The sequence below is a fragment of the Lissotriton helveticus genome, chromosome 10 (assembly GCF_964261635.1).
Source record: "Lissotriton helveticus chromosome 10, aLisHel1.1, whole genome shotgun sequence".
NCBI lineage: Eukaryota > Metazoa > Chordata > Amphibia > Caudata > Salamandridae > Lissotriton > Lissotriton helveticus.
Window position 1 is genome coordinate 820,536,399 of NC_136071.1, and position 24,550 is coordinate 820,560,948.

General features: G+C 42.6%; 1 protein-coding gene across 2 annotated transcripts in view; it reads right to left on the reverse strand.

Annotated features, from left to right (window-relative positions):
* PDSS1 (decaprenyl diphosphate synthase subunit 1) overlaps positions 1-24,550 on the reverse strand; it is a 299,714-nt gene that overhangs the window by 260,903 nt on the left and 14,261 nt on the right. The window contains exon 1 of one of the 2 annotated variants that reach the window (XM_078663431.1): positions 16,166-16,274. The exons of the other annotated variant lie outside the window; for it this stretch is intronic. Coding sequence (XP_078519557.1) covers positions 16,166-16,273 — 108 coding nt within the window. The 5' untranslated portion in view covers position 16,274. Of the gene's footprint in view, positions 1-16,165; positions 16,275-24,550 lie in introns of those variants that run through there. 2 annotated transcript variants of the gene reach the window in all.

The following is a 24,550-nucleotide window of genomic DNA, read 5'->3' on the forward strand; positions in this document are numbered from 1 at the left end:
CGTTCGCGTTTTTCAAATGTGAATTAATTATTATTATTACACCTTCGCTGTCAGCAGAAACGGATCCTAGCATTTCTGATGTGTGAAGACCTCCATGCTGACTTCAACACCCAGGGCCAAGGGTTGGGTCCTGCTCGGGTGCTTTGTAGGCTTCAAGGTTTCCCGATAATGACAGAAACTTGCCAGGCGCTTACCTGCGTTGCAGGCGCTCTCTTATAACTCCGGGTTCTTCAGTCCTTTGTGATTTTTTCCACGTGGAAAGGCCATGTTAGCTGATGGATTCATCACACATGACTCTACTGTGGGGTTATTTTTCCCCGCATGACGGCCGATCTTCTACCGAAAATGTTGTACATATTGGTTTTCGCTCTACCTTACAACAGCCGTTGAATCGTTTATTTTCGGCTAGTATTTTCCAATCCTTCTCGTCAGGTATTCCATTACCTCCCTCCCAGATCAGAATATTCCTCTAGGGGATGGGTTTTTTCTCTAGCTTCCCTTATTTATAAGGGCCTATTCATACATACTCCCAGGTTTAGATTCCGGGTCATGCGTGACTCTAGGCCTTTATACCTGTCGCAGTTCTGGCAGCAGGTAACACCACTGGATTCTTGCAGGTACGGTAATCATTTCAAACAAAGTTTTTCATTTCACTTTATACCAGGATCACAACTTATCAGGCTCTACTACATAGCAAGCTTTCCAGCTACATTTTATGGGTTTATTGTTTTTACAATTTTCAAGAGGTCCTACTTAATAACCTGTTACTGCGGTCTCGATGGCCACTGGCTGAAGTCTGCTATAAAGGCAGCAGGGATTTCTTCCCTACATGTTTGGGGTACATTCTGTTCCAGTTGCTTCAGGATCCAAGATATATTAATTGTTGGTTGTGTTACAAACAATCTTTTAGCATGTGCCAGCGACTATACTAACCACATGATTGAGGACGATTATGCCAGGGCATGATTTCGTACCAAATGTCGGGTCACAGTCTGTCCATGATGTCATGGTTTGCAATGTTATATGATTATTTCTGATTGTTCAAACACCTCAGGGTCTCGATTTCTGATTTTTCTGTTTCAACAATTATTACACATCGGTGGGTGATATAAATATTGTTGTGTATTATAAGCGTTAAACTAGCATAATACGAAGCCTCCGGTCCTGTAATAGAATCAAAAATTAGCTAGCATTCGCGCCAAGAATTTTCAATTCTATTAAGGACACGGATGCGAGGATTATCCCACCCGGTTTATTACATTATTGGTAATATTTACCCACCCGCATGTACTTGATACTCTGTATCAACAGAAGTTACGGGTTTTTCCTGTCTCATTCCTTTCAGCTTCGAGTAACGAAGAAGGAGCAGGTGTTCTTCTGGCTTAGAAGACGTAAACTTTCCAGCTTGAAGAGGGTTCTTCCAGCTTCGAGTAAGGATAAAGGAGCAGGTGTTCTTCTGACCTAGACGACGTAATCTTTCCAGTCGAAGATGGTTCTTCCATGTTGAAGGATGTTTATTGAGACTCTTATTCCGTGGTTTGGACTGTATTTATTAATGTGTGGACTATATAAGTTCGAGCAAAGAAAGAGGAGGAGACACAGGGTACGGCAGCTCTTATTGGGCTATACAGGATGTGATGTATGTACAAGCATCATGGGAAATGTCGTTTTATTTGCATACAAAACGTTTTTCATTGGCTGCTGTGAGTAGCAAATATAAGAAAGAGAAGCATAATCCTCGCCTCCGTGTCCTTAATAGAATTGAAAATTCTTGGCGCGAATGCTAGCTAATTTTTGATTCTCTAGGATCGTGACTATGGGGTCAAGGAGCTATCCAAACAATGAGCTGGCTTTGAATTTATCAAATTTAAATTACAGACAGTTAAATAATTTTTTTAGTTTAATAAAGGCCTTTTTATGACTTCTAACATATACTGATACTCCCAGGATGAATACTATATCCTGCTCTAGTATAACCTTGCCACACCTCTTGGTCAGTCAACAAAGGAAAATATGGTGGGTGATAAAGTAATATAAAATTGTAGTCTATGCTCTCTATTTTGCAGGAGAAGACCATGGATTCAATGTCTATGTTCCACTGTTTGTCACTGCAATATATCCCCGATGCCCCTCTGCCCACTCTCCTAGCCCAGTCTTCACAAATAATTTTGCAAAAGAGGCAGTATCAATTTGTTCACCAGAGGAGAACAGTCCTCTAATAGCTAGGTCACAGTTAAATAGAGCATTTCTAGATTCTGTAAGGCACAGAGGATTGCTATGTGGTGGTGTTTAAATGCCTAACTCACATGCTAAAGCTCCCATTATATCATACTGGCGGCCTGTCCAAGTGTTTAGGGAAGAGGTTTGCATTCTCAGGGAGACAGAAGGAAGCCCCCCAATAAAATCATCTGAGCGAGTGTATAGTGGAGTAGATTTAAGCTAGTAAGCACTCACCTGTATACTCCGTGCTAGCAGGCTTAATGTTACTTGACGATGCAAGTAAATCCAACTAGTCATGGTGAGTGGTGGTTGGCAGCATTCAGGTGCAGATGAGGTAGCCTGTGGTGCGCCACTGGAGCAGACACCCAGCTTAAATAGAGCTCAGGCAGTCGGGTACATGATCAAGCGCTGAACAACCAGCCTGCAAGCATGCATCCACTGAATATTTTTATAGGGTAATGCACAGGAGAGTCTTTGCACTGCGTTACAAATGTCTCTATTTACAAGAAGGTGTGTGATATTTGAATTTATAACTAAACCCGCTTTCCAAAGGTAGTTATACCCATAAAAAGAATAGGTCAATATGCTTGGCAAATTAATATTTGCGTACAAAATAAATGAAAGATTTTGCCAAAATTGATCGAGCAGAGTCACTGACCTTGTTGTCACATGGTTAACTCTAAAGGTTATTAAAAGGAGAATGCTTTACACGCTTAACTGCTGTCAGTGTTTTATTAAAGAACAGGATACCTGCATTATGGTTGAAACACTGTCTCTCTTTGCCCGTTATTCAGAAGTAAAAGTATTTTTAAGTTCTAGGCAAAGTGGAGGTACTGGAAAGTAATCAACAGTTTTCGTACTATTAATATATATTCACTGCATTCTATTAGAAGTTAATTTATGGAAAGCCAGGCATGCAGGCTGCTTTAGGGGCATATAACACAGTGAGTCCATCTGTCATCAGACTGCATGATGTGTTAAATGGAAATGCTGCTCATATAATTTTTTACACCAAATGGGCTGGGGAAGCTTAGGGAGCGAGTCACTTGGAGGTTGACATATCAATGGGGAGAAGCCAAATAGTAGGTGTAAACTGTCTACCAACCTATTGTGATCTGCCCAGCATTTTACGATGCGCCTGATCTACTAATCAGTCAAATTGCAAAATGTGAATTCATAGAGGTTCACAAAACGTTCTTCCTCGTGAATCTTAATAAAGCAGGTTGCATTTGAGACCCTCCTCTAATGGCAGTGATAAGGTACTGCAGACCTCAACTATTGTGTTGACATTCCAGGTGGGTAACAATTATTTTTATCAGCGGTGTCCCTAAAGAGATGGATGCGGATTGAAGGGAAAAAATGTGGACATCTCAGGAAGGCATTGGTAGGACATGCAGAGATCACTCATCTACCTTTTAGGCTGCCAGAAGCGATTTCTAACAAGGTCCTTGCACCACATACCATAGATACACATCCCACCCATTGTGAATCACACACAGGAGAGGCATCTCTTCTATTTGCGATTCTGGAGAGGTCGCAAAAGACCTTTACCCACTCAGAACAACGTTTCCAACTTGTATAAGGGCTTTTGTGCATTGCAAAAAGATGTTGGAAATTTGACAAAAACCTTAGTGCACAATGCTAGCAATTTAACTAGAGCAGAATTGGTCAAACGTGAAGAACGGTTCATAAAACTATCTGATAAAGTGGGTGCTTCGGTAATGCTGAATCAAGACATACATAAAGATCCTAAGGTTGCTGTAGTAATTTCTAAATAAAAGCAGACTTGACTGAAAGTAAGTGGAAAGATTCTTTATTCTCTGATCATCCGCTCTCCTCCTGACAATCACCAACATTCTAACTCAAGCTCTAGTGGAATGTTCCAAGAAGGAACAGAGGGAAGGTGGGAAGAGAGAGAGAGAGGAAGGAACCATAGAAGAGAGATATAGAGAACTCTAACTGAATAGTTTACAACAGTTGCATTCAGAATTCTAACCTATCTAGCACTGAATAATGAGCACACAAACAATTTGATGTGAAATAAGAATGAAGGTAGAAGAGGCTGTCACCAGTGTATGGATTTGGTAGACAAAAAGCAGAGTTGCCAATTATGGTAAATAACAGGGTTCCCCTTTTTCTGTGCTCCAGGAGATCCATAAAAAAACATAAACAAGCATTTACAATGCAATGGTTTTGCCTTTGTTAAAGTTAGAGCTATTGGCATTGCTCTTGACATTATTTTTATTTATGTTTTTTTAAAACATAAATAAATGGCATTGTCATTTACAATAGCAGGGCAGGGCCCAGGGAAGGGGGGGCGAGGAGAGACGAAGGAGAGCTGCGGGCTCACGAAAGGAGGGGGGGCGAGGAGAGACAAAGGAGAGCTGCTGCTCAGGGAAGGGAGGGGCGAGGAGAGACGAAGGAGAGCTGCGGGCTCTTGTTGTAATGCTTGCATGGATGACTTGGTGGATGCATGGATGGGTGCATGCATGGATGGGTGTATGGATGGGTGTATGGATAGATGCATGAATGGGTGGATGGATAGATGCATATATACAGCCAATCTCTCAACAATTTATGCAATCCACCAACCCATTCAACCAACAACCCATCCATGCATCCACCCATACATCCATGCATCATGCATACATCCATCCATCATGCATCCATCCACCGCGTCCCACTCCGACCCCTCTAAATATAACTCATTTTTTCTGTATATAGAGATGACTGTATTCACTAGTATATGCAGTAGACCTTTCTACTCTAACATTCCTATGTGACTCTTGCAGTACATCTATTCATATCCCTTCCATATGTATATAGAAATATAACGAGAAACAACAGTCTCTTCTTTGTGTGACTACATCTAGTACATTTCAATTGTTTTCCTGTTTGTATCTTTTACTTAACGCATGTAAATCAAAGTCTTTAGGTTTGGCAACTGGTTCTTATGTAAAGCGCTCTGACACCTTTGGGTAAAGTTCACGCTACATAAAATCATATTAAATAAAACTTTACCCCACAAATCCAACCATCCATTTGTGCCTAGACTTACATTTGACGGCCTCGAAGCACACAGAGAAGGGACAGTTTACTAAGTCGATGCTTTGTAGGGTGCATGGCAGGGGACAGTTTTAGGCGCCAAGGGAGGGTAGGGAGCAGAGTCAGAGTACTTCACGGAGGTAGGGGGCACTTTTTTATGGTTCAGGGCAGGTGGCTACGGTACTTTTTGGAGCATGGCCTTACTTTAAAGGGCTCAGTTCAGGTGGAGGAACGGCACAAAACACCAGGCAGACAGAGGGCAGAAGGACAAAAAAACGAGGGGAAACAATTATAACTGAGGGCAGATTGGCACAAAAAACCAGGCAGACAGAGAAGAAGGACACAAAAACGAGGGGTGGGTGATTCTAATGGAGAGCAGAACAGCACAAAACACCAGGCAGACAGAGGGAAGAAGGACACAAAAAACGAGGGGGGGGTGATTGTAACAGAGGGCAGAACGGCACAAAACACCAGGCAGACAGAGGGAAGAAGGACACATAAACTAGGGGGGGATGAAATGATCACAACTACAGTAACTGTTGCCAGTGTAAGTAAAACCAACCAGTAGTTGTTTGGAGCCACAGGTCCAGAAGACATGGTTTGCCAAACATTAAGTGATTAAAAGCTTGGAGCTCAGACAATATCAAGGTCCCTTACGTGGACCAAAGTGGGCTCATGTTCCACCTTCTGATCCCATCCACCTTCCCCTTCCCAATCCACGTTTTGACAGTAGTTATCTGGCCTGTGAGTTGCATTTCATCTGAGCGTCTGGCGTTCTGGTCCCTGTGACTTTTAATCTCTGAACCTTGTGGTGGCTTGGCCCACACCAGTAGTCTGGTTCTAGATGATTCAGACTGTATTTCTTTGTCCTTTGTCGAACTCAAGATGCGGTTGTCCACAAGGGGGGGTCCTAGTCCAGTACGGCCCAAACTGCGTATCCGTTTTGCTACTGTGTTTAGTAAGTCTCATCTTTATCCCTCAATGGGGGAAGGGGCAATAAAGGCTGCATGGAAGGGTCCTTCAGAAGGCTTGACAAGCTTACGGATTAAGTCTAACACCATCCAAATACCAGCAAACTAGTTCATCTGGTGGCTGCAATATGGAAACACAAGCCAGAGGCTCCATTAATGGTTATTAACTTTAAACTGTAATGCTCACAGCTTTGTCAAGACATACAGTATATCAAGGTGGGTTAATCCTGTCTGAGACGTAGATTATGATGCATATTTGAACGCAGTAGTGTTTTTAAACTATGTGGAAGTATAAGCAGTAGTCTTAAAGTTATTTTAGTTCATGCTATCCTTTGTAAAATGTATTTAGGGTCCCTGAAGCCTTAAATGTATAACCGGGAAAACCAGTGCCTGGCATTTAGCCCGACTGTCTATTTGCTGGCCTCATTTTAACTTTGAATGCCTGGTACTAAAAAGGCTAGTGTGGGGAGGTTTGCGCTGCAGCCATGCCACCTAATGTAATATTTTTGTCCTTTAGTCTGACATGTTTCCCCTGAAACATCTCCTGCATACACAGCAGGGGCTGCTTCTGTGAATAGTAATACATAATGGTAAGTTTAGTCTGCCATGCATACTTTGCAGTCCTGTCTGACCCCTAGCTTATGGCCGAAGACAGACCTCAAACCGGAGATTCACCTCAGGGAAAACATAACTAATGTACCCCCCCCCCCCCAACCCCCCCAATGCTCTGATAGTTCTCTCAGCACTTGGGGACTTTTTCTACCTAGGGCTGTCATTTCACAAGGGTATCTGTGTCTGGGCGCCATACGGAATAGGTTTGCCATGGTGTCTCTGGCTACAGCTCTGCCATTGAAAGCTTTTTCTTTTTCCTACACTAAATGTAGCGGGGAGGAAGAGGACGGTGGATGGTTAATCTAATGTACTTGTTTATGTCCTGTTAACACACTTATGTAAATGGACCCTTCATTCCTTTTCAAAGCAATCCATTTGACTGGACATTAACCTTTAAGTTTGATAACTGTTATTGGGTCAGATCTAGAAACCGCTCAAGCTGTCTTGTCAGGATCCTGTTTTATAAAAAAAAAAAATCTAAAAAAGTACACATTTATATGTACATATTGAGGGGGGCTTCTGGCCATCCAGTTTTGTGACTTCTATTGAAGAGCAATTCACATTTTGCTTCCACCACTCCTTTGGCCAATGCTCAACCCATTTCAGAAGTTGTCTCTATTCTATCAGTGGCTTCATTTTGCGCTTCCATAGGAGTCTATCGGCCTGAAAAGAAGTGATTCAGAGCCAGGGCTGGCAGGCCAATTGCTGTTTTTTAAGATTTTTATTTTTGGAGTGTATTTTTATGTTGCTCGTTTGTTTTTGTTTTTTTGGTTTTTTGCAAACTTGTGCATGCCACTTGTCAGTGGCAACGTGTCTTACTTTTATACTTCATGTAAATTGCATATTTTTTTTTGCTAGAAAAAATTGCAGGACCTATCACATTTGCCAGTGCTTGTTTTCGAGTTTTGTCTGAACTCGAGCTTTACTCTACCGTAACTTCTATTCCACAGCTGTCATTCTGTAATCGTGGCTTCGTTATCCACTGTAAATAGTACTTTACTTGGAGAGTTGCAGACTTGTCATTTCTACGTTCGGAGACCGACCAGGGTGCAGTATGGGTGGTGTAAATTCAGTAGAATAGAAGGGGGCAGAGGAGTGCTACAGCGCCTGTTGGGATGCCGGATAGCATTGATGCAAGCTAGCATGGCTGTTAAGAGACTTTACAACTATGATTTGTAAGCTGGTCAAACAAATCCCCTCTCCTATTCTTCTTGCCCCCGCTCCCCTTGGGCGCACGCTATTGGCTTTTCTGTGTAAGTTGCTCTTTACAACCAAAACATAACATTGGACGTGTGCATCTTTGGTACAGTGTACGCAACGAGCAAGACACTCAAACTCTGAGAAAGTGTTGTTCTCGCAATGAAAAGCTGACTTTGTTCTTTCTGTCTCGTAGGTAACGTGTTTGCAGTTGGTTGCTGGAGTCTGTCGCTGCCAGCTGGCCCCCTCCCACGCCGCCACCTCCAGTCCGGCCTATGCCAGCGCTGCCCGGGTCTGAAACCAAACCCGAGAACTTCCCGTTTCTTTAAATACGACCCCCGCCATGCCACGTGTTGAGAGGTGAGCTCTCCTTTCGGAGCGGGGACGGCGTCACTCCTGTGCCCTTCTGAGACGGGCAGTGTCTGTCAGTCCAGGCTGGAAGGAGCCATACATAGACAGGGCCGGACCCTCCACTGCAAGACTGCGTACGCGGCTGGGACTCGCATTCGAACCGCGGGTCTAAAGCACAAGAAACATGACGTGGACACGCAGCTAGGGAATGTCTGAGCTCAGGTTACCGCTGTACCTCCAGCCCTCGACATTTGTTTGAGTTGTATTAGACGGACGTCGCCCTCCTGCTTCCGTGGGGAGGACAACCTTGTGATGAACTACAATTTAAGTATCTGACAACATCGAATTAATACCGCCGTGCTCAACTGCATGCTGCCTGTAGCCAAATCTGCGGAGGCAGTAAATCACTTTTTGCAAACTTGTTGGGTCGTCTGAGAGAATCCGAACCATGACTTTCCTCAGGATATGGAGTGGGTAGTCTGCGCATACTGTAACAGAGACGCGATACCCTCATACTGCGGTTGTTGTGACCCAGTCAGGAGTGGCAACTTTCCGTTTATTTCCAGCTCTTGAAGAACTGCCCTGAGGAACCCGTGAGCGCGGCCCTGAAGCGAGCCCCCATGACGTCGGAGCTCCTTGACCAATAGAAACGCGGCTCCCTCGTGCCAGCAGCCTATCAGAGCACGGCTCCTGCGTGCCAGCCACCAATCAGCTAGCTGCCCCTTCGGTTTGGTCTCCGTGGCTCTGGAGATGCGGGAGGCGATTTCTAGGGCAGTCTCAGGCCCCGGGCCACGGAACACAGCAGGGTTACCTCACGGCAGGGGCGCTCACAGCCAGGAGTTTTTAGGCCACAAAAGCGGGGGCTAAGGAGAACGATCTCGGCCTCGGTAACTCCTAAGCACTCACCTGGACTTCTTCCGGGTGCCTTCAATGGCGGACCAGATTCGGGGGTGTTCCCGGCTTTCGGCTGACGTCGCGTGACGTCGGCAAAAGCCAAAGAATCTCGGGAACGCCCCCGAATCTGGTCCGGCATTGACGGACAGGCCCCTCGTCCAATGGCTAGGCTCCATTTATGGAGCCAGCCAATGAATGACGAGGGCCGACCCAAAGCCACACTACAGTTCTCATCAGGTTTTCGCCTGCGCGAAAAAGATGCGCAGAGCGCATCTTTTCGCCAGGCAAAACCTAAAAACATTTTCTCTGACAAGGAGGCCAATTGCCTCAAAAGTGGGTCCCTTATTAGAAACGTATCTCAAGATCTGGGGATTTCGCTTTACAACCATTAGTTAGACAGATGCCTACCTTCAAAAAGCAAGTTAAACCTGTTGAGGAATGTAACATGCAATCTAACTATAAGGGCAGTGGTGTGTGTGTGGGGGGGGGGGGGGACAGTGGGGAGGTCGTTGACAGCTGAATATTTATGCAAAAGCATAACGTAGGACACCACCATCACTGTGGTATAGATAAACCTGCCTGAAACAGAATAAGCATAGAAGATACCAACTGACTGTCATACAGTGTCCAATAATAATTATGGGGACAGGTGTGCTCATATCTAAATGATTTCATCTTCTAACAGGGGGTTTCTAAAGGGGATTTCTAAACGGGATTCATCTGTGCCTCCCAGTGGGGCTAATCTCTATGCGCACAACATTGAACAAAAGGTTAATAATGAGGCAAAACCTGGTAAGATATAGTGACAATGTTTTTGTTGTCTGGACAGCCACAGAGGGTGAGCTTGCGAATTTGTTTGCAGTGGCTAAATGTACTAAATCCTCATATATAACTCATGGAAAGTTACTGTAGAGCATTCATCTCTTTTCTTGAGTTGGATATACTGGACAGAGGAGAGTACTTCAAATGAAAGTCTTTGTAAGAACACTTGGAGACTTGCTCTACTCCATATCGAGAGCATCAAGGTTATTTTATAGGAAAACATTACTTTTGGACAGTTTCTTCGTGTTTGGAGAAACTAATCAGAAATAACCAACGTGTGATTCAATCATATCCTCTCAGAAAGAGGCTAGAGAAAAAAGGTTGTCCTAGAAGGATTGTGGAAAGGGCTCGTAAACAAGTCAGGAATAATCATAGGGACAACTAATTAGTTGGTAGAGTAAAGAAAAACATAAAAACAACCCATCCGGTCCGAAGGAAATATCCTCCATCATCCACAGACATACACTCCCTACTCTGCTCGTATGATCTCCCTCATCATACCTATAACACAGAGCGCTCGAACAACCTTCAGAAACATTCCCTAATCCAAACCGTCCCCTCTAATACACACAGAGCTCCAAAACACAAAACTACAGGTATAGTCAAAGACAACCTTATGCGAGTCCCCCTCACACAGGAACTCTAACCCCTGTCAAGGCACGTCTCAAATGTATTCTACTAAACTGTAGATCTGCCTCAAGACATGCGGCTGATATAGCTGACCTCATACTCACTCATGAACCTAACCTCCTAATTTTGACCGAAACATTGTTAAATGAGTAGTCTATGCCCATCGGACATACTGGTTCCCCAAAACCATATCACATCACCAGATTAGACAGATCGGGTATTGCTTGCATACATCGGAACAGTCTCACAGTGAACCGGTCACATTCACCGGTATTATCCTCCTATGAATACCTTCTGTATAGATATCACAAATAACAACAAACCAGTATGTTCACTGCACACATTCTACACCCTCCAGGTGACAACCTCACCTTCATCGAACAATTCATGGATATCGTAACTACAAATACTGGACAACAAAATACCCAAATATACCTCAGAGACCTCAATCTCCATTGGAATGACCTTAACGACTCTGTGGTCAATAGCCTCAAAGCAGTCCTCTCGGATCTGGACCTTAACCAAATCTGTAACAGCCCCACTCTCGACAAAGGCTCAATCCTAGACTTGGTAATTTCCAATGCTGAATGCATTCAGCTTGAAACGATACTCCCCTGTGATTGGACTGACCAGCGTTCCATCACATCAGTAAAACTATATCCTGCACAACCCACGAAACCTAAAATATGGAAGAGGAATCTAAAAAATGCTGGCGCCGACTTAATCACAACTTCTAGTGCCAACTTCCTGCTTCCCCCTGAAGGCCTATCTGATGTGCAAGCTCTGACTAACCACTACTTTAACTCTATGACCCTGGTATTAGACGCAGCCGCTCCCTTAAAACTGAAGAGGGTCTCCACAAAAGATTCGAAACCATGGTACTATGGTAGACTCAATGAGGACAGACTATCCCTAAGACTAATTGAACGCTGATGGAAATCATCACCATACCCTGACCCCTCAAGCTGCCAAGAGCCACCAAAAACTCCTACAAAGAAAGATTAGACGAGCAAAAGCAGACTATTTCAGAAATCAATTAGATCAAGCCAAGAATCAACCCAAACAATTATTTGAACTAATAAAAACACAATCTAATGGCTTACCTCACCCCACCCCCCCAAAACCCCAGCTAAACCGAACACTACTAAGAACTCCTGCAAGGAGCTTTTTGCAACAGTAAAAAAATGAATCAATCTACCAGCCAAATCTCGGACGGCTAGTAGCCCTAAATTTTGCAATACACTGGGACAGTTTTTCATAAATAATGTTGAGACAGTGTACAAAACCTTCAAGGATAGCACTCACTCCTCCTCTAAGCTTACTAAGCCAGGGTCAGATACCTGCACAGTCGTTACAGGTTTCTCCTTTGCTTCTCCACTGGTGGAACAGATTATTCAAGTGGTGAAGACAACTAAGTCAGTAGCCCCGTCAGATCCTGGTCCCCCTAAAGTTGCCAACTAAGTCAGTAGCCCAGTCAGATCCTGGTCCCCCTAAAGTTTTCCACTTGCTCCCAGAAATACTAAGTGAACAATTAAGTCTAGTGTTCACTGAGATAATTCAGTCAGGCCTTTTCACAGATGCCTGGAACACAGCCTCAGTCCTGCCTCTGTTAAAAAAAACGTACCTTGACCCTAAGGAGCCCAGTAGCTACCATCCGATTTCTAGGATTCCTTTCCTGTCCAAGGTACTGGAGAAATTGTTTAACACACAGCTTACAACTTTTATCTCCGCTGGGGGACCTACTGGACCATTCAAAATATGGCTTCCTGGAGGGTCACGGAATAGAGACTGCTCTGGTCATGGCGGCAGAGGAACTCCGGATAATACTGGATACAGGGGGGGAAGGCCACCTTGATTTTGTTAGATCTATAGACGGCCTTCGACACAGTGAACCACGAAATACTAACTGGCAGACTAGCGGAGCTCGGGATTCAAGACACCGCCCTCACTCTACTGTCATCCTACCTAATGGATAGAACTTTGCCAGTAGAACTGGGAGAATCAGCTTCCAAGTCCTTCAAACTGTTGTGTGGTGTGCCACAATTCTCCTCATTTAGCCCCACACTTTTTTAATACTTATGTGGCTTCTTTGGACTCGATCATTAGGCAGTGTGGTTTTTCGGTGGTCTGCTATGCTGATGACACCCAGGTGGTGGTATCAGTCTCAAATAACGTGGAGGAGACAGCCGATCGCTTTAACTACTGCATGACTCAGGTATACACATGGATGCAGTCCAACTGCCTGAAATTGAACGGCGAAAAAACTGAAGTCCTGTTGCTGTGATTCAATTCTTCTTTTTGGTCTCCTAGAGGGTGGCCTGCCAATCTGGGAGAATGCCCAATCCCAGTCCCTAATGTTAAGAACCTAGGTGTTGTCTTTGATGACAAATTGACAATTGATAGTCAGACCAATACGCTTTCTTCCACCTTTTTGGGGTATTTTAAAGACGATCGGGAAAATCCATCCATTCATTCCTCCCGATACATTAAAAACACTTGTTACAGCCTTGGCCCTCTCCAGACTGGACTATGGCAATGCCTTATATTTGGGGATTCAATCCCAGTATTTATTAAAACTGCAGCGATTGCAGAATGCTGCAGCCAGATTAATACTGGATATCCCCAAATATGAGAATATAAGAGCCCTCCACTGGCTTCCAGTGGACAAAAGGATTAAATTCAAATCATAATGCCTGGCCTTTAAAGCACTACATGGCAAAGAGCCACAGTATCAGAGGAGACACTTTAAATGGTATGTGCCAGCCAAAAATGTAAGATCAACCCACTCAAAACTGCTACAAATGCCCAAATTCGAGCAGGTACGCTGGGTTGGGTGGGGTGGGGGTAGGAGGCTCGGGGTGGGGGGGAGGAAGGGGGGACACGGCGAGAGATTTAACGGCTAATCTCACAGACTTAAATAAATACCGCCCGATCTCCAACATCCCAACTCTGGCTAAACTCTTAGAAAAATATGTACACATCCAGCTGGGCAACCACATAGACCATTTCAACCTGCTCAACCAATACCAATCCGGCTTTCATGCAGGGCACAGTACTGAATCGAACATGAGCCACATAGTAGATGACGCACTAATAATCCTAGACCAAAACAAAGCCTGTTTGCTAATCCTGCTCGACCTATCTTCAGCCTTTGACACCGTCAAACATGACAATTTGCTAGATCTCCTGAAACATAGAATGGGCTTATCAGGGTCAGTACTAAATTGGTTCACCTCTTACCACAAAAACAGATCCCAAAGATTCAAGGTTAATCAATCCTTGTCCAAGTCCGTCCCAGTCACGTTAGGAGTTCCGCAGGGCTCATCTCCCTCACCTACACTTTTCAACCTACTCATGGAACCAGTCACCGAAATTCTCAGCTCCTCAAACATCCATTATCACATGTACACAGAAGATACACACCTATATTTAAAGATCAACTCTCTGGATGACATCAAATCTCTCAACTTAACTCTACAAAAAACTCAGACTTGGCTGGCCGAAAACCACCTGAAACTAAACACCCTCCAAACTGAATTCCTCCTAATCGCTCCACCCAACCAATCTACCATCATTCAAGAATGGCTTAAACGTCTAACAGCACTCACTTGCCAACCTCTTATTATTGACTTAGCGATATCGCTAGGAGTAACTCTTGACAGAAATCCAAACATGCAGAAACACATTAGTGCTGCAACAAAAGGAGCAAACTTTCAGATGAACACCTTGAGAAAATTAAAACCCTTCCTTCCCGCAAATTACTTCAAACTGGCAGTTTAAGCACTAGTAATCCCAAGACTTGAATATGGGAGTGTTACTCTCTGCGACTTCCAACATCTACGACGGCCCCTCTAAGAGCATCAATCAACACAGCAGCCAGACTCATCACAGGCTCCAAAAGAAACTGCCACATTTCCCCTGACCTTAGAGCCCTTAACTGGCTACCTTTCGAAGATAGAATTCATCTAAAAATTGCCTGTATTACACACAAAACCCTACATCACAACACTCCAAGTTATCTGGCCTAAGAACTGGTGCTCTCATGTGGCAACAGATCCTCCAGGATCCCGGGGCAGGGACGGAAAATAAGAGCTCAAGACATCCTTGTACAGAGCACTTGGTAGGGATAGACCAGGTGGTTAACTAATGATTAGATAAGTCAAACAGACTGAGATGCAAATGGACAAAACAATCGGCAGATTGAATACACATGATATGGGTGCCTGAAATGGTCCGGGTACTCTGGCCAGCAGCAGCTACTAGACTTCGACATGCAGTGGGAAATGTTTTGCAATTATAGGATTTGTTGCTGAGCCCAGGCACCTCCCTTAACCCTCTAGCAACCCCTATTGGACCTATAGCAGACAGAGTGACAGAGGAAGAGAAGAAGTCCTGGCGTAGACTGTTGAAGGAGAACACCCAAAACTTTTCAAGCAGTTTGCTTGAACGTACTAAAATCCAGTGCCAGGCCGGGGTGTGTTTAGGGGAATAGGCAGCACTCTCTTTGTAAGCTACTCCAAACTGATCCTTCAACCAGTTTCCTCTCCCACTAGGTTGGTCCTCAACTGACTACCCTGGGCCTGTAAATGCTCCCTTACATTAAACCAGGGGTCTCCAAACTTTTGAGGACGAGGACCACATTGTGTATATTACAAATATTCGTGGGCTGAAAAAAATGGCACATTTATCAGTTTTTATTTTTCCATTTGTAACCTTCTCTCTCATCTGTCTTTCCTATTTTCCTTTCTTTTCCATTAGTTTCTTCTTTCCATCATTCTTTCCTTCTGCCCATTCTTTTAATTGTGATTTTATTTTAGCTATAGCTTTCTGTTCCAGTTTAATTTTCTTCTCTATTTTCTATCTTTACTCCTTTTTCCCCATTCTTGTCGTTCTCTCTTTTATTTTACCTTCCTCTTTTACCTCTTTGCCCCTTCTTTATATTCCTTATATTATCCTTCTATTCATTAATCTTGCTCTTCTTTCCTTCCATCACCCTTTCAACTATTTTTGATTTCCTCTTTCCATTATTTAATTCTACTTTCCTTATTTCTCTTTTCTATTTTTATTCCTCTTTTCGCTACCCTTCTTTCCAAAACAAATTTATAATTTTCTTTCTTCTACCTTACTTTTACCCCTTCCATCTTGCTTCACTCCCTTCCTTTTTTGTACCCAAGTTCTATCCAGCTCGCTTTTAACTTTCCTTTGTTCATTCCTTATTATCATTTCTCTTTCCTTCCTTCGTGCTGGCTAAATGCACTTGCCCACTTTAAACACTCCTCTCTGTCACCAGTTTTGCACCTAGTTGCTAGATACAATTTTGAAACGATTTTGGACCTAGTAAAGTATTCCAAAGCAATCGGACCCAATAGAAGATAGGGCAGAGCACTATAATGTCAGCAGTAGTTTATAAGGGAATTACTAACCCATTGTTCAGCTTTTGGAAATGGATTGCTCCTCCACTCCCACAGATTCAACAAACAAGCCTGGTTCTGCAGCGTGACTGGCATTCCCCTCCTCCGCTGTCCTTCCATTTTCCTCCTTGCCTTCTGCAATAGTAAAAAAAACACTCTTACTTTTACATTGGAAAAGTAAGAGTTTGTTTCTTCTGGTTGTCTGGTCTGCCCTATGGCCATTTCTGCTATCTTCCCAACAATAACTGAAGAAAACAATTGAAAACTGCCTAGAACAATACATTTTTTGTTTGTCTTTAATTGTACATTGAATATAGAATTAAGGACAAACAAAAAATCTATTATTCCAAGCAGTGTTTTATTTTTCCATCTTTGTCCTATTTGGACACCTTGTGGCTAAAACTGGTAAAGCATCCAGCTATTTCTGCGGTCTTTAAGGTTAGGAAGAAACCTTAACCCCTCCCATGCTGGTGACGAACCCCAGCCGTCACGCCCCGCGGTGGGCGTGTGCTGATGACGGCTGGGGTTTGTCACGGCCCCGCCCTGTTAGTTTGTTTACAGCACAGGGGAAAAATCGCGGCCGCAGCGAAGTGGTTAAAGTAATCAATAAGTATGAAGCTGCGGAGACCAGCAGTGTAACACAGTCTGCGGGCCAGATTAAATGTTGCAGCCAGGCTCACTCTGCGGGCTGGATAAAATCTTGTAGCAGGCCGTGACTTGAAGACTCCTGCACTAAACTATGAATGGGCAGGCTTCACCTCAGTTCCTTTCAAGTTATTAAAGTTACTGGAACTTTCGCAGCTGCTCTTCCAGAGCTGAAAGAGATCACCTCAAGCTCATCCGGTCACTGGGCCTAAGCCATTGTTAGTTTCTGAGAAACGTTTCAATCCATTAAGACCTTTCACAGTCGGGCACAGAGGCTAATGCTAAATAGCCTCCAGTAGCTTCAGCCAGGGAAAAGGTAACATTCTAAAAGTTCTGAAATATTTATAAAAATATTTAACTTAACCACTAGATTGGATTTTTAACCAATATTAAAATTAGTGGTTGAATAATTTTCCTAGCTGGTCCCAAACTGGAGATTTTAATCTGTACTTTTGTCCTAGGACAGCTGGAGCCATACACAGTGACAACAGCTTTTGGAGGTGTCGTACTGGAGGGACATGGTAACATACAATTTCTACACATCCCTCTTACAAATACCAAGCACTCCATCGTGTGGGCTGCAAGGGTGCTTTATTAATATTTAAACGGAAGGGGTTTCCGCTGTCAAAGGAGTTATATAGACTGATCCAGCCTTGGGTTTAAACTGCTTATATAGAAAAACAATGGTTCCTATGGCATACGATTTTATACAACTTAATATTTATAACAAGCTCAATGGCAATGAAAACATTGGAAGGAGGGTGGCAGAAAAAGGAGAGACGCACAACAGTACCTTGAAGGATATTTCCATATATTTAAGATTTGATAATGAGAAATACATACGATTCAATTGCGACATACAAATATTGTACAAAAGTGCAGTGTATCCCAAGTGAATAGTGAGCGAAACAAAAAACGTGTATAACAAGGTGAACTATACAGGTTTCAGCTGTGAATATTTACAAAAACAGGAAACTAGACTCTAAACCAATTATGTCAACTAATGATTAGCCAGCTGCTATAAAATTATAGAAACTGTGTTGGTCTGATTCGTTTCCTAGTGCGTCGACGGCGTTTCGACCCTTAAGATAAGGGTCTCGTCAGGACTGGGCAGTGAGGGACATCTATGAAAATACAAAATAAATAAAAATATTTTGTAACTATCAGCAGTCGCCATGAATAAATAATATTCATGAATTAGGTCAAGGGGGTTTACCTTGCACCAGGGTGTAGATGGCCCATGCATGAAAATGTAAACTAAATTTACTTACAGTGAACCCGGCCGGGCACTGTCGGAAATAGGGAGAAACCAAGCGTCAATGCATTGCATATGAAATGACGGAGTCATCAAAAAAGGGGGACGCTTAAGTGTACATGCAACTTACCACTGTAGGCACAGCTGGTAGCGTGTCTTTATTTTAAATGTTCGCGGTCAATGCCGTTCCACCGCCAAGTATCACAGATTATCTAAAATATAAGGATGTAAAATTGTACAAAGCGCTCTTGTAAAGCGAAAATGTTTCGCTGTATTCCCTAGTTGTTTACAAGCTTTACAAAGCTTTTTCATACCTTAGCGTTTTTGACTCGTGCTGCTCAATGGCTGGCTCCGATCAGTCGTCTGGTACGAGGATGTGTCGCGAAATGCGGCGTCATCACCGTTATGACGTGATGGACGGCGTGTATGGGCATAGAAAGGGGACTAACGGATGTTTACAAATTGTACGTCCTCGTAGTATTAACTCATACAGATAAGACATCGTCACAATGACCATTTGTGCGTGTTATAATGTGCTGTCTTAAAAAACGCTACCAGGTCAAATTATAAGCATTTTACGAACAGCAATTAAACCATCAATGAAGACAGGTTGCATTATTTAAACAGTGAATTGCAATGAAGCTATACAATTTCATGGGCACCCACCCAGATGGAACCATAATGTGTCTCTGACTATTTACAGGCCTTAGCACATATATACATTTAAAAAAAAATCATTTTTAGGAAAAACCCATTTTTTTAAAAAAACAGTTATCACACAATGCTGACAGTTATTAAGTTCAATAAAGTGCATGATATAGCCAATACAGCGGTCACAGCATCGAGCCAACCTATTCAATGTTTCCAGAATCTAACATAGTTTCTAAGTCATATTGGATACAAAGCCTCTCCATTCATCAACAGTATTAAGACCTTCATTTATTGAATTGATCTTGTCAATCCAGTGACACTCGCGACGCTGAAGTATTTGAGCAATATCGCCGCCCCTTTCTGGTAGTAATGCAATGTCTACCACTTGCCACCTCATTTCGTCTGCAGAATGGTTAAATTCTTTGAAATGGGCAACGAGAGGTGCAGTCAAAACCGATTTCCTTATGCGACTACGATGCTGTCCTATTCTGGCCTTTACCAGTTGTTGCGTTTGTCCAATATAGGGTAAGCCGCAAGGACACCAAATACAATACACGACATTACGTGTGTTGCAATTTGAAAAGAAATCAAGTTTATAATCAAAATTGCCATGTGTAAAATTTGATGTCTTGCATGTTAATGGGCAAATCACACAATTTCCACACGGGTGATGTCCCCGAATGGGAGGCAGGTTCCACTTAGATTCTAACGTACCACTTTTCTGGGCAGTTGTTTCAGTGGACGATCTAACTAAATGATCTTTTAGGTTTTTAGCTCTCTTATATGCAAAGAGGGGTACCTCAATCGCTGGGTCAATGCTCCTAATAATGTTCCAGTTTTTCGTGATGGTTTTACGAATCTTGTTAGTATGGACTCCAAATGTCGTGACACAAACAATTTTTTCCATTACTTTTTTCGGTCTAATGACCAATAGTTCTTCTCGGGGACAGTACCAGGCACGTTTTAGTGATTTTTTAACCAATTTGTTGGGATATCCTCTCATTAATAGTTTATTTCTTAGGACTTCTGCCTCTCTCATGTAATCTTCACGTCGTGCACAATTACGGCGGATCCTCAAGAATTGCCCAAAGGGCAATCCATCCCTTAGAGCTCTTGGATGTTGGCTCTTGTATGATAGTAATGTATTTTTCTCCGTGGGCTTTCTATGAAGAGATGTAATTAGTTTACCATCCACATTCAGAATATTGAGATCCAAAAAGGGAATGGTCTCTTTATGTAATGTAGATGTGAAAGTGAGATGGGTTTGAACCGTGTTAAGATACAGAATGAATCCAGTGAAATCCTCATCATTCCCCCTCCAAATAAGGAAAATATCATCTATATATCTATGCCAGCCATTAATGCTGGCATAGTATGGATTCTGGTCGTTCAGGACATATAGTCCTTCCACATGGTTCATGTAGATGTTCGCCAGATTTGGGGCAAAAATTGCGCCCATACTGGTCCCACAGCATTGTTCATAGAATTGTCCATTAGATACAAAATAATTTCTCTGGAGTGCCACTTCCAATAGTGCAATTATAAATGAAGTTGGCACATTCCAGGGTCTAGGCCTAGTATCAAGAAGCTCTTTTATACAGTGGATACTGTCTTTTTGTGGGATATTTGTATATAAGGACGATATGTCCAGAGTGGCCAACCAATCAGTATCTTCATTGTATGATACACCTTCGACTAAGTTAATCATGTGCATAGTATCACGCACATAGCTCTGTTGAAGGGGAACAAAGTCTCTTATAAAGAAATCAATATATTTTCCAATCGGTTCCAAAATAGAACCACAACCAGACAGGATCGGTCTACCTGGGGGATGTGTTATACTTTTATGGACTTTGGGGAGGGTATATAGAACCGGAGTTCTAGGGTTAGATGAATTCAAGAAATCAAATTCTTTTTTTGTAAGAAAACCTTCCTCTAGTCCTTCCTTGGTGATAGAAGCAATCTCCTTTCTGATTTCACACAGGGGATTGCGGGCAAGTTTTTTATAATGCTTGTCCTCTGAGATTTGTTTTTTAATCTCCGCATCATAATCAGTCCTTTCCTGAATAACAATTCCCCCACCCTTGTCCGCGGGTTTCAATATAATGGAGGTATCCTTTTTTAAATTGTTGAGCGCCTGTCGTTCTGAGAGAGTAATATTGTATGGTATAAACTGTTTGCTTGTTCTCAACTTGTCTACTTCATCTAGAACGATTTTTTCAAACGTGAGTAATTCCGGGGGCATCATGTTATTAGTAGGGTAAAAAGTTGATGGTAATTTTAGCCCTGTCACTGACTCTTTCATGTTAAATTCACGATCTTTAAAGAAGAGTTTCAAACGAATTTTCCTAAAGAACTGAAAAAGCTCGGATTTTAGATTGAAGAAGTTTGGTTTTTCAGTGAGCACAAATGACAAACCTCTACTTAGTAAGGAAGTTTCAGGAGATGACAACACATGTTTGGACAAATTAAAAATCGGTATTGTTTCCATATTGTCTACTGAATCTAGTATGGCTGGGGTCCCCACTGATAATGCTTGTTTCTCGTTTGGCGTTCGCCTGAGTATTGGTGCCAGACTCTTTTCTTGGTTTTGCCCCCTTTGTCTAAAAAAGGTTGGCCTTGGTGGTTAAAGTTACTTGGGCCTGGCTGACCGTCGGAGTCACTGGAGCCACCTGATGATTCCGAGAATGTAACTGGCTGGTTCTTTCTAAATCGACCCCAAGTATTTTGTCTGTTCTGAGTGGGGAAAGTGGTAAAATAATCCTCTTTTAAGTATGGAAAAGCTCTTTATTTACTGTAATTCTTAATATCCTTTGTGACCTTGTCTGCTTTCTTTTTTAGCTCAAACACGTTGAACTCTTCTATGGTTTTGTTAAGTTTCTCAAGTAGTGACTTGGCTTCCACTACAGCGTCACCTCCCAAGAGTTCTTTCTCCAGTTCCTCTATCTCCTTAATCTCAGCCTTGGAGTGCTCTATAGCGGTCTCGACGCCGAGAACCATCCAATGGCGAGAGCAAGTGACAGAAATTCCACAGAAATTACCCTTAAATATAGGGTCTTCTTTAAAGATCCCCGGTACGTTTCTTATTTGCAACCCTTGTGGTATAATACCAGCACGTAGATAATCTGACAGCATACGCCCATGCAGCTCTGTGCGCACGTGTTTTTTCTTAGCTTTTTCCAACTTCTCAATCAGTGCTTGCCTAGGGCTACTAGTATTTACAGGTAAATTAGAAAACAAGGACGGTCCACTTGTCAATTTCGTAATGTATTCTTCTGTGTACAATGGTGCCTCCCTCTCTGCCATCCCAATCTCCAATCGAAAAATAACCCTATAGTTGTATAGGGAAAGGGAAAAATCCAACAACGTGGATAAAGCCCTTGCGGTGCAGCCACCGCACAAAAATGCGAAAAGGAAAAACAAGGGAAACCCTACTCACAGCGGAACCAGGGCAGTACGTTTATATAGAAAAACAATGGTTCCTATGGCATACGATTTTATACAACTTAATATTTATAACAAGCTCAATGGCAATGAAATGGGCAACGAGAGGTGCAGTCAAAACCGATTTCCTTATGCGACTACGATGCTGTCCTATTCTGGCCTTTACCAGTTGTTGCGTTTGTCCAATATAGGGTAAGCCGCAAGGACACCAAATACAATACACGACATTACGTGTGTTGCAATTTGAAAAGAAATCAAGTTTATAATCAAAATTGCCATGTGTAAAATTTGATGTCTTGCATGTTAATGGGCAAATCACACAATTTCCACACGGGTGATGTCCCAGAATGGGAGGCAGGTTAAAATTTCAAAGAATTGAACCATTCTGCAGACGAAATGAGGTGGCAAGTGGTAGACATTGCAACACTACCAGAAAGGGGCGGCGATATTGCTCAAATACTTCAGCGTCGCGAGTGTCACTGGATTGACAAGATCAATTCAATAAATGAAGGTCTTAATACCGCTGATGAATGGAGAGGCTTTGTATCCAATATGACTTAGAAACTATGTTAGATTCTGGAAACATTGAATAGGTTGGCTCGATGCTGTGACCGCTGTATTGGCTATATCATGCACTGTATTGAACTTAACAACTGTCAGCATTGTGTGATAACTGTTTTTTTTAAAAAATGGGTTTTTCCTAAAAATGATTTTTTTAAAAATGTATATATGTGCTAAGGCCTGTAAATAGTCAGAGACACATTATGGTTCCATCGGGCTGGGTGCCCATGAAATTGTATAGCTTCATTGCAATTCACTGTTTAAATAATGCAACCTGTCTTCATTGATGGTTTAATTGCTGTTCGTAAAATGCTTATAATTTGACCTGGTAGCGTTTTTTAAGACAGCACATTATAACACGCACAAATGGTCATTGTGACGATGTCTTATCTGTATGAGTTAATACTACGAGGACGTACAATTTGTAAACATCCGTTAGTCCCCTTTCTATGCCCATACACGCCGTCCATCACGTCATAACGGTGATGACGCCGCATTTCGCGACACATCCTCGTACCAGACGACTGATCGGAGCCAGCCATTGAGCAGCACGAGTCAAAAACGCTAAGGTATGAAAAAGCTTTGTAAAGCTTGTAAACAACTAGGGAATACAGCGAAACATTTTCGCTTTACAAGAGCGCTTTGTACAATTTTACATCCTTATATTTTAGATAATCTGTGATACTTGGCGGTGGAACGGCATTGACCGCGAACATTTAAAATAAAGACACGCTACCAGCTGTGCCTACAGTGGTAAGTTGCATGTACACTTAAGCGCCCCCCTTTTTTGATGACTCCGTCATTTCATATGCAATGCATTGACGCTTGGTTTCTCCCTATTTCCGACAGTGCCCGGCCGGGTTCACTGTAAGTAAATTTAGTTTATATTTTCATGCATGGGCCATCTACACCCTGGTGCAAGGTAAACCCCCTTGACCTAATTCATGAATATTATTTATTCATGGCGACTGCTGATAGTTACAAAATATTTTTATTTATTTTGTATTTTCATAGATGTCCCTCACTGCCCAGTCCTGACGAGACCCTTATCTTAATGGTCGAAACGCCGTCGACGCACTAGGAAACGAATCAGACCAACACAGTTTCTATAATTTTATAGCAGCTGGCTAATCATTAGTTGACATAATTGGTTTAGAGTCTAGTTTCCTGTTTTTGTAAATATTCACAGCTGAAACCTGTATAGTTCACCTTGTTATACACGTTTTTTGTTTCGCTCACTATTCACTTGGGATACACTGCACTTTTGTACAATATTTGTATGTCGCAATTGAATCGTATGTATTTCTCATTATCAAATCTTAAATATATGGAAATATCCTTCAAGGTACGGTTGTGCGTCTCTCCTTTTTCTGCCACCCTCCTTCCAATGTTTTCATTGCCATTGAGCTTGTTATAAATATTAAGTTGTATAAAATCGTATGCCATAGGAACCATTGTTTTTCTATATAAACGTACTGCCCTGGTTCCGCTGTGAGTAGGGTTTCCCTTGTTTTTCCTTTTCGCATTTTGGGTTTAAACTGCAGCAGTTAGGCTAGATGGTAGGTTTGAATCCATTTTTTTCTTTGTAACACTAGTGGCTGGCACAAAAAGTGCTGCAGGTCACTGGTTTACAACAAGGGGTGGTGATGGACAGAGTCTCTGAATTAAGCAGAGTACTCTCACCCAGTCAAGAGATCAGGGCTAGATCCAACACCGTTTTTTAGCTCATTGCACCATCCCAGTTTCAGAACCTGGCTGTATGCAAATTAGTCTGTCCCTGGCCCAGTGCATCATGGGAACAGGGCAGACCAGACTACAAAAGCCAATTCTTACACTGGGAA